This window comes from Mytilus edulis, chromosome 9 (assembly GCF_963676685.1).
Source record: "Mytilus edulis chromosome 9, xbMytEdul2.2, whole genome shotgun sequence".
In the NCBI taxonomy this organism is placed as follows: Eukaryota; Metazoa; Mollusca; class Bivalvia; order Mytilida; family Mytilidae; genus Mytilus; species Mytilus edulis.
In genome coordinates this window covers 60155866-60167270 of record NC_092352.1, presented here as the reverse complement: position 1 = coordinate 60167270, position 11405 = coordinate 60155866, and the positions used below count along the sequence as shown (strand labels likewise).

General features: G+C 33.0%; 1 protein-coding gene across 3 annotated transcripts; it reads left to right on the top strand.

The window, feature by feature from the left end:
* The first annotated feature begins 841 nt into the window (after positions 1–841).
* LOC139488699 (uncharacterized) lies at positions 842–10669 on the top strand. Of its 3 annotated transcripts, none has more exons than XM_071274514.1 (2): positions 842–945; positions 2860–4825. In XM_071274514.1, the coding sequence occupies exon 2, from the start codon at positions 2863–2865 to the stop codon at positions 4549–4551; it is 1689 nt and encodes a 562-aa protein (XP_071130615.1). In that variant the 5' UTR covers positions 842–945; positions 2860–2862; the 3' UTR covers positions 4552–4825. The 3 variants fall into 3 exon arrangements, with proteins under 3 accessions (XP_071130615.1, XP_071130617.1, XP_071130616.1); XM_071274516.1 differs by lacking the exon at positions 2860–4825 and adding an exon at positions 8709–10669 and having other exon boundaries at positions 859–945; XM_071274515.1 differs by lacking the exons at positions 842–945; positions 2860–4825 and adding exons at positions 7365–7452; positions 8709–10669.
* Positions 10670–11405: the final 736 nt, after the last annotated feature.

Sequence of the window (11405 nt, the reverse complement as noted above, 5' to 3'; positions counted from 1 at the left end):
GATAAAAGAGGGTGTTGGCGGGTTTTACAGAGTACATAATAATGGCATAGAAAAATACAGAATACAGAAGGACCCCCCCCCCCTTTTCAATCTAGATCCATGTAAAATTAAAGGCCTATGTAATGGTCAAGGCTTGAGAAAGAAAAAAAGTTTAAGAAAAACTAAAACGAACTCTTAGGTAAATTCAAAACGATGGAAGTTCATTTCAAACCTGAAAAAAAATCTAATATTAGATTATATCAACCAACGGAATTAATTTAAATAAGTGTAATTGTCTGCACTAGAGACGGGTATTTTTGAGTTAAATCTGATGTCAAAGCTTGTTCAACCTACAACTTGTATGGCAATTGTTTATCATTCCGTTATTTTGGTTATATTGACAAAATTAGGTACCACAGCCGAACAGACATAATTTGTCATGTAACAATATTTGGAACTTAACAGCCCAAACTGTAATCAAATTAGCATGACTAGAGTTCAATAATAATCAATTATTAAACCAAGCTTTTTTCGAATAATGGTTAAAAATAAAAGAAACAGAGAAGAATTCATATTAAAAAATAAAGAAGAGAAAATAATGAGCGATGAAGTGCTAAAATATAAAGAATCGAAAATAATCGGAAAAAGTATACATTGTAACATGTATAAAGAATAGAGAAAAATAGCCTAAAATATTAAAGGATACAGAAATGACTGAACCCCCTTACAGACCCTCAAAGAATTAGACTTATTTCAATGATAAATTTAAATCCAAATGATTGAAACCAATACAAAGCAAATTGATATAGGACAGATAAACCTTAAAATGCTGAACTTTAAAAACTTGATCAGGTATAAACATGTTTATTTCACTTCCTGGTACGTTTACGCAGCCATTTTAGGATAGTGAGTGGAAAGTAATGTTTTACCATAAATATAACAGTTAAGGTGATAAATTCCACGAAGGTAATGTATATATATTCATAGCTTTTACACTACAGTTTTAGTTTGATCATGTTATACGGTAACGCATCGTGTATTACACATGTTACATTAGTGCACGATGGATTATTTATCTTTCAATAACAAAACATACTATTACGTTATTTTTTATATATATATAAGGCCGTTAGTTTTCTCGTTTGAATTGGTTAACATTGTCGTTTCGGGGCCTTTTATAGCTGACTATGCAGTATGGGCTTTGCTCATTGTTGAAGGCCGTACGGTGACCTATAGTTGTTAATTTCTGTGTCATTTTGGTCAATTGTGGAGAGTTTTCTCATTGGCAATCATACTACATCTTCTTTTTTTATATATAAGCATAACTTAACTCAAGAGTGCACACGCTGAAATGTCTCGCCTTCTTTACTAATCATTGATATTATGTTGATAGTCCTTAATATAAAGCTTTAATACAACTGTCACATAAACTCAACATTAACCAAGAAAACTAAACATGGATCAGTGAAACATGAAAATGAGGTCAAGGTCAGATGAACCATTACAGGCAGACATGTACAGGTAACAATGCTTCCATACAACAAATATAGTTGACCTATCGCTTATAAATTAAGAAAAAATGACCAAAACACAAATAACTAACACTTAGCAATGAACCGTGAAAATGAGGTCAAGGTCAAATAAAACCTGCGCGACTGACATATAGATCATAAAATATTTCCATACACCAACTATGGTTGGCCTATTGCATATAGTATTTGAAAAATAGACCAAAACTCAAAAATTTAACTTTGACCACTGAACCATGAAAATGAGGTCAAGGTCATATGACACCTGTCAGCAAGACATGAACACCTTACAATCATTCCATGCACCAAATTTGGAAGACCTATGGCATAAAGTATAAGAAAAACAGATCAAAACACAAAAACTTAAACTATAACCACTGAACCATGAAAATGAGGTCACGGTCAGATGACATATGCCAGTTGGACATGTACACCTTACAGTCCTTCACCTAATATACTAGACCTATGGCTTATAGTATCTAAGATGTGGACTTGACTACCAAAACTTAACCTTGTTCACCGATCCATGAAATGAGGTCGAGGTCAAGTGAAAACTGTCTGACGGCCATGAGGACCTTGCAAGGTACGCACATACCAAATATAGTTATTCCTTACTTATAATAAGAGAGAATTTAATATTACAAATAAATCTTAACTTTTTCTAAGTAGTTACTGAACCATGAAAATGAGGTTAATGACATTGGACATGTGACTGACGGAAAGTTCGTAACATGAGGCATCTATATACAAAGTATGAAGCATCCAGTTCCTTCACCCTCTAAAATATAATGCTTTTAAGAAGTGAGCTAACACTGCCGCCGCCGCCGCCGCCGCCGCCGCCGCCGCCGGATCACTATCCCTATGTCGAGCTTTCTGCAACAAAAGTTGCAGGCTCGACAAAAAATTTTGACAGCGAAGTTTGTAGAGAGACAGAAACACGTAATCAAACAATGCATATACATTGTTGGAAAATAAAAAAAATATTTGAACGAGCTTTACAAATAGAACGAAATGCAAGACTCGCTGAAAAATAGCTATATATATGTTCAAAGGGGACCTAAAATTAATAGCTAATTTCATCGGATTTAAGGTAAACATCATTGCAAACCTACTACACATAAAACTAATAATACAGGTAGAGATTGACAGATTTTCGTCAACAAAACATAAGTATCTTATTAAACCTTATATATTTTATTATTTTCAAGCTCTAAATAGCGCTCAAAATAGAGAAAACAGTGACTATAAATTAAAATTTGCCATTAAGCAATCTTTCTTGAGTTAGCGAAAGCAACAAAAAAAACATTAAGTAATTATTAAGTAATTTCTGACGGTTTGTGTTCGTATTTAGGTTATGGCATCAAGTAAATCTGTACCATGTGGAGCATGTAAGCAGGAAAGAGTAAGCACTAAAGCTGACATATGGTGTTACAACTGTGATGACGGATTGTGTTCATCATGTTCCGGTCATCATAAAAAGTTTAAATCAACTCGTGATCACAAGACCATTGATATACACATCCACAAACCTTCCATTGGCTCTATCATAACAGAATGCGACAAACATAATCAACAGTTCAAGTTGTACTGTCCCAGTCATTTAAAGCCTTGCTGTGATGAATGTTTAACCACTTATCATTCAAAATGCATCGGAATAGAAAGTTTAACAGCTGTTGTGGAGAAAACCAAGATTGAAAAATCAAAAGAATCAGTAGAAAACGATATAAACTCTATCTTACTTTTCTTGAATAAAATGGCTATCGAAAAGTCAAGTAATATAACGAAAGGAGATCAACAATGCGAAAGCATAAAGGAATCAATTGGACAAATTCGGAAGAAAATCAACAAACATTTAGACCAGCTAGAAAAGAAGCTAGGGAATGAAGCAGATACTGTATGGGGCCAAGAGAAATCCAAATTAGCAGGCTTCATTACTGAAATTGAAGAAAAAACGAAAGTACTAAAAGAAATGCAGGATGATTTACGAGCAGTTACAGTACAGACTTCAAAACTTCAATCCTTTCTATCGGTAAATCAGATTGGAGAAAAAGTACATCAATATCAACGATATGTTGAGCATATGGAAAACAATGACATGGCCATTGAAGTTGGCATCCAAATAAAGCAAAATAGTGAGATAGAAAATATACTGAGCGACTTACAATCACTAACATCCTTTGGAGAAGTTGAGGTCTCCAAAACTGAAATAGCCATTAATAGAGAAACAAGTGTTAACAGGGAAGCACAAGTAGAAACACGAAAACAATCATACATAGACAAAATGACAATGCATATTGAGACCAAGACAAATATAAACGACATCATAAAGAAAAAAATGAGTGACATGATTTGTCTGTCTGATGGTAGAATTATAGTAGCTGAAGAGTTTGGTAATGTTTTCCTACTTACATCGGATGTCAGACTTCAAAAACAGTTACCCATACCCGGTGAAGCCTTCTGTGTTACCCAGATCAGCAAGGATGTGATTGCCATAACTTATCCTAAGGAGGTGGTCATTAAGATCTTTAATATAGAGGATGAAACAGTGAGCAAAGTTATGAAACTACACAATAGCTGTTGGGGCTTATCATTTTCCAATGAATCTCTTGCTGTAGGTATAAAAAAGAATGAAATCCGTATCATAGATTTGAAAGGAAATACCCTGAAGTCAATTCAGGTTCAGAGTGAATCGTTCCTGAATTACCTTGTTTACTGTGAAAACAGAGTAATATATAGTGACTATTGCGATAAAGTAGTAACGTGTGTTGATGGATCAGGTAAACATATCTGGCAGTATAAACAGGATTTAGAAGGTCCAGACGGACTTTGTACAGATACGTATGGTAACATTATTGTAGCAGACCGGGCATCTAGCACAGTTATATCAATTTCAAAAGATGGACAGGACAGTAAGGTACTGGTCAGAAAAGAGGATGGATTGAATTTTCCGACGTGTATTTCTTATAGAAATGAGGAATCGTACGGATTTGTTTGTGACGTAATAGGCAAATACTTTGCAAAATTCAATCTTAGTTATGACTAGACATGCGAAGAGTGTTAATATAATAGTTGTAAATAAAGAGTACACTGTACAGTACGTATGCGTTTAATATATTAGGATTAATCATTATGTATTAATATATTATGTGAAAAGTTATGGATTAAACCTGCTTAAGAATCAACAAACATGTACGGATAGATTATAACAATAATTATGTTTTAGAAAAATATAGATGTCTGCAACACAGTTTTGTTATGTGAACACATGTTACATTTACAAAAGATAAGTATTAACTGCAATAAATGTCCTTTTCGGATTAAGATAGTTTAGCTTCAAACTGAAAACTCTATACAGTTATGAAAAAGGGTCGATCTTTTGTTTCCTGTTGTTAATTTTTCTTTTCTTGTATGGTTTTCACTTACGAGTCTTATGTAGACGAAACGCTCGTCTGGCGTACTAAATTATAATCTTGGTACCTTTGAAAACTATTTGTTCCTTTAACCCCATCTTACAGTTTTTTTATAAAACTCCAACTCGTTCGCTATGCCATGCTGTGTCTATATTGACGTTATATATTTCAATGAACTTGGTATATGTTTCACTGGTGAATTACAAAGTCAGTGATTTCGTTACTAGAAATTCCTTGAAACATATCTACTATTATATTCTTTCATAGATACAGTCTTTGGTTTGAAATTTTGGTTGTAGACAACTTATTACAAACAGGATATCACATCCTAATGTTTACGGTGATGTTGTTTAGAGATCTCGTACATTTAAATACGATTCGTGTAAACTTATCGAAAACAAGTTTTTATAAAGATTGGACCGTTGGTTTCCCCGTTTAAAAGATTTTACATTAGTAATTTGTTGGAACCCTTTATAGCTTGCTGTTCGGTTTGAGCCAAGGCTCCATGATGAAGGCCGTACCATGAACTACTAGTATAATGGTTTACTTTGTATAAATTGTTACTTGGATGGAGAGTTGTCTCATTGGCACTCATACCACATCTTCCTTTATATATTAACCCTCCACATTATGTGTGCGCATATCCTAAGTCAGGAGCCTGTATTTCAGTGGTTGTTGTTTGAAGCCGTATTTCTATTTGTTTTTAAATAGTCAATTTTTCTTTCTTTACATAATTCAGGCTGTTAGTTTTCTAGTTTGAATAGTTTAACATTTGTCATGGCTGAGTATTTAAAAGCTTGATATGAATGGCAAGCCTTTTTCATCGAAACGATGTTGATATAAAAAGATGTGATTGTTAATGAGACAACTATCCACCAAAGTTCAAATGAAATGGATGTAAGCAAATATAAGCAACAACACGGCCTCCAACAATGGAAAAAAACATTTTGAAACCTTTGTGCTTTTGGGGGGGAGGAGATGGGGTAGTTGTCGCATTCGCAGTCATAATTCTCCCTGTCTTTATCCTGTAGATCTTCGTGAAGTGTAACTTTTACATCAAAATTGTAACTTACCATTGTATAATATGTATTCACTGTTTTGCTTGTTTTGTAGTTAAACAAGAGTGAATTTGCTCATTTTCCTCTCTTTGTTGGATATGATTAAATTTAATCTTAAAGTTTCTTAGATTAATGTAATACTATATTTTAAACAGAAATTAAACAAAATCAATGATCCATGCCAATAAGGTCGAAGTGGCAGTTTTCCTGTCAGACGTACATGTTTACCTTACAATCATATTATAAACACCTTTTTTGTTGACTTTACCTACTATAACCAGGAAAATGGAAAAATTATAAAAAAAGGTATCATTATTGATAACTGAACTGAAGGTCAAGGAGATATGAATCCTGCCTGACAGACATTAGTTACTTACGATGAATCTGTATACAAAGATTCGAAAGAAAAATGTATTATTATTACAGTTTAAAGCTGTAATTTCAACCATTAATGAGGGTGTGAATTGAGATATATAACGAATAGAGAATAATGGGATACAAAAAAGTATCTTCCTTGAACGAAAAAGGTTGTTGGTGGGTTTTACAGAATATACAATAATGGCATAGAAAAATACAGAATACAGAAATGAAGGACCCCCTCCAAGATAGACCCATGTACAATAAAAGGCATATGCAATGGTCAGTTCTTGAGAAAGAAAAAAAGTTTTAGAAAAACTAATACGAACTCCTTGGTAAATTCAAAACGTTGGAAGTTCATTAAAAACCTGAAAATTTAAATAACAGATTATATCAACCAACGGAATTGATTTAAATAAGTGTAATTTTCCCCACTAGAGACGGGTACTTACGGGTTAAACCTGGTGTTAAGCTTGTTCAACCTCCCACTTGTAGGGCAATTGTTTATAATTCCGTTATCATGGTTATATTGACAAAATTAGGTTCCACACCCGAAGAGACATACTTTGTCATGTAACAATATTTGGAACTTAGCAGTCCAAACTGTTATCAAATTAGCATGACTGGAGTTCAATAATAATCAATTATTAAACCAAGCTTTTTTTCGAATTAAAAGGATGTGAATGGGGATTAAAATAATATGAAAATAATGGTTGAAAATAAAAGAAACAGAGAAGAATTCATATTGAAAAATAAAGAATAGAAAATAGTGAGCGATGAAGTGCTAAAATATAAAGAATCGAAAATAATTGGAAAAGTATAAAGAATAGAGAAAAATAGCCTAAAATATTAAAGGATACAAAAATGACTGAACCCCCTTTCACACCCTCAGTTAAGACTTCTTTCAATGATAAAATAAAATCCAAATGATCCAATACACAGAAAATTGATATAGGACAGATAAACCTGTAACAAATGTTGAACTTTAAACTTGATCAGGTATAAACATATCTTAATTCACTTCCTGGTACGTTTACACAGCCATTTTTTGATCGTGAGGTAAAATGATTGTTTTACCATAAATATCACAGCTATTTAAAGATGATTAGTTAAAGTAAGGTAATGTATATATATATTCATAGCTTTTACACTACAAGTTTAGTTTGTTCATGTTATACGGTAACGTCTTGAGCATTACTTTAGTGCACGATCGACTCTGAAGTGGTAAAGGGGAACACATTTAAGAGAAAGATATGCTTTCTGTTCTGTAGAAACAAAACGGTTATTTTTTTTCATTTTTTTGTGTGCTTTAAATACACATGATACATGAATTAGGCGAACACAATTTATAGTTTAAGGTCCATTGACAAAATTATTATTTCATATCAACAACAAAAAGATCCAAAAACGTTACAGACAAAACATGACGAGACAAAAACTCACAATTTCGATTATTTATCTTTCAATAACAAAACAAACTATAAGCATTCCTGTATAATTCTTGAAAACAAAATGGAAAAAAATACTGTATAGATTTTATATTTCTAAAGCGGTCTTCTACATTTACCTCCCTTCATTATGAACGCATAGTGCTATACATTTGAAAGCGAAGAATGTAGAGGTTCCGAAACACAAACATTTACAATTCAGGTACAATTTATTTGTACTTGCTTTAGAAATAGAATGAATAGCGAGACTCGATGAGAAATAGCTTTATGCTCAAAGAAGACCTCAATTTTAAAGCAAAATTCAGCTGAGGTAAACTTTTTCCCAACCTTGTAAGTGTCACGATAACCTTTAAGTCTTTATTTTACGCCACTGTCTTGGTGATGCTGACCATGTTATGAAGCCTTAATATTTTGTATTTTTTTAAAGTACTAGTAGATGTAAGGTGTATAAAGGCAACAGTAGTTTACAGCTAATCGAAATTCATAATTCGATTAAGAAAAAAAAACAAATCCGGGTTACAAACTAAAACTGAGGGAAACGCAGCAAATATAAAAGGAGAACTACGACACAACAAAAACACAATACTAAAATGTAACACACACAGAAACGAACTATAATATAACAATGGCCATTTTCCTGACTTTGTACAGGACATTTTAAGAAAAAAATGGTACAAGTCGTTTAGCCATCAAACCAACTACAAAAACACTAATAGTACAGGTAAAGATTGACAGACTTTCATCAACAATACACACGTATCTAAACCATATTTATAGTTCTAGATGGCGCTCAGACTAGAAATAACAGCAATCATAAAAGAAATATGCAATCGTAGCAACCTTTCAGGATTCCGTGAAATAAACGACACAAAATAATCATAGATACTTCTTAAATTAAATTTCTGACAGGGTTGTCTTTATGTTTAGGTTATGGCATCAAGTAAACCTGTACCATGTGGACCATGTAAGCAGGAAAATGTAAACACTAAAGCTGACATCTGGTGTTACAACTGTGATGAAGGATTGTGCTCATCATGTTCCGGTCATCATAAAAAGTTTAAATCAACTCGTGATCACAAGACCATTGATATACACATCTACAAACCTCCCATTGGTTCTATAAAAAAAGAATGCGACAAACATAATCAACAGTTCAATTTGTACTGCCCCAGTCATTTGACGCCTTGTTGTGATGAATGTATTTCCACTTATCATTCAAAATGCACCGGAATAGAAAGGTTAACAGCTGTAGTGGAGAAAACCCAGATTGAAAAATCAAAAGAATCAGTAGATAAAGATATAAACTCTATCTTACTTTTCTTGAACAAAATGGCTATCGAAAAGTCAAGTAATATAACGAAAGGAGATCAACAATGCGAACGCATAAAGGAAACAATTGGACAAATTCGGAAGGAAATCAACAAACATTTAGAAAAGCTAGAAAAAAAGCTAGGGAATGAAGCAGATAATGTATGGGGCCAAGAGAAGTCCAAATTGACAGGTTTCGTTTCTGAAATTGAAGATAAACAGAAAGAATTAGAGGAGATGCAAGTTTATTTACAAACAGTTACAGCACAGACTTCAAAACTTACATCCTTTTTAGGAATACATCAGATTGGTGAAAAAGTGCACCAATATCACAGATATATTGATGATATGGAATGTAATGAAGTAGGTATCCAAAGAGAACAAAGTGGTGGGATAGAAAAGATACTGAGTGACTTACAATCACTTAAATCGTTTGGAGAAGTGGCGGTATCTAAAACTAAAATAAACATTAATAGAGAAACAAGTGAAAACAGTGAAGCACAAGTAGAAACACGAACACAATCCTCCATAGGCAAACTGAACATGCATCTTGAGACAAACACAGAAGTAGGGGTCGACATAAAGAAGAATATTAGTGGCATGATATGTCTGTCAGATGGGAGAATTATAATAACCGAAATTCATGGAAACGTTCACCTACTTACGTCGGATGGAAAACTTCAAAAACAATTACCTATATCTGGTGAAGCCTGTGATGTTACACAGATCAGCAAGGATATTATTGCCCTAACTTATCCTTATGATCGAGTCATTAGGATTTTCAATATAAAGGATGAAACAGTCGCCAAAGTTATCCAACTACACAAATGCTGCTACGGCTTATCATTCTCCAATGACTCTCTTGCTGTCGGTGTGCATTGTAATGAAATCTGTATTATAGATTTGGAAGGAAATACTCTGAAGTCAATACAGGTTCAGAATAAATCTAAACTGAATTTCCTAATCTACTCTAATAGCAGAGTAATCTATAGTGATTATGATGGTAAAGCAGTAATCTGTATTGATGAATCAGGTAAAGTGATGTGGCAATATAAACAGGAATTATTACGTCCAGAAGGACTCTGTACAGATTCATATGGTAACATTATTGTTGCAGACCGGATTTCTAGTACAATAATAGCAATATCAAAAGATGGACAGGATAGCAAAGTACTGGTGGTCAGAAATAAGGATGAATTGAATGCTCCTAAGTGTATTTGTTTGAGAAATGATGAATCTAGCGGTTTGGTTTGTAACGGACCGGGCACATACCTGAAAAAATTCAATCTTACTTACGACTAGATGTATGAACTGAACATTAGACTAGTGATAATATATTACTTGCCAATAAAAGAACTACAGTACGCATGATTCAAATTACGAAGATCAATACATTTAATACATTTGAAAAGTGATAGATTAAACTTGCTTAAGAATCAACAAGCATGTATGGATAAATATTAAAGTAACAATGGTTATGTTTTTGAAAATAATCTATATGATAGCAACAAAGTTTTGTTATATAAAATCCAAGTTACAGATAGTTCCTACTATAATCTTCACAAAAACGAAATATAAACAGCAAGACATGTCCTTTCCTGTATGTTGATATTTGAGCTTCACACGAGAAACCCTATACAATTATTTATGACAAAAGGTCCTTTTCTGTATGTTGATATTTTAGCTTCACACGAGAGACCCTAAACAATTATTTATGACAAAAGGTTCTTTCCAATATGTTGATATTTTAGCTTCACACAAGAAACCTTATACAATTATTTATGACAAAAGGTCCTTTCCTGTATGTTGATATTTTAGCTTCACACGAGAAACCCTAAACAATTATTTATGACAAAATGTCCTTTCCTGTATGTTGATATTTTAGCTTCACACGAGAAACCCTATACATTTATTTATGACAAAAGGGTCAATTTCTAGTTTCCTTTTGTTGATTTTTCTTTATTGTATGGTGCTGTTTCTTTTACGGTACGATTCGTGTAAAATTGGTTATCCTGTAAATAACCTATTCTAAATGGTTATTAAGGCAAAACTGTAACAAGTTTTTGGGATATTGTTTTTATCGGAACGAACATCGCCTACTTATCAATAATTTAATGCATAATTTAATATTATTGCTATATAGCTTTGCGAATTCACGTTTCTATGTTCTATTGATGTTGATGTTAATGATAATGATTTTTTTCCAGACTATGCTTTATGTCACTCTGAAGAGGCAAGCCTTTTCAACTGACATTGTACATTTTGTTCTTTTCTTATGTTGGTATGACTATCCAAAGGAAGGGAAGGTTTGGGCAA

Excerpts from the sequence above, each read along its gene's own strand:
- LOC139488699 (XM_071274514.1), top strand. The coding sequence starts at position 2,863 with ATGGCATCAAGTAAATCTGTACCATGTGGAGCATGTAAGCAGGAAAGA.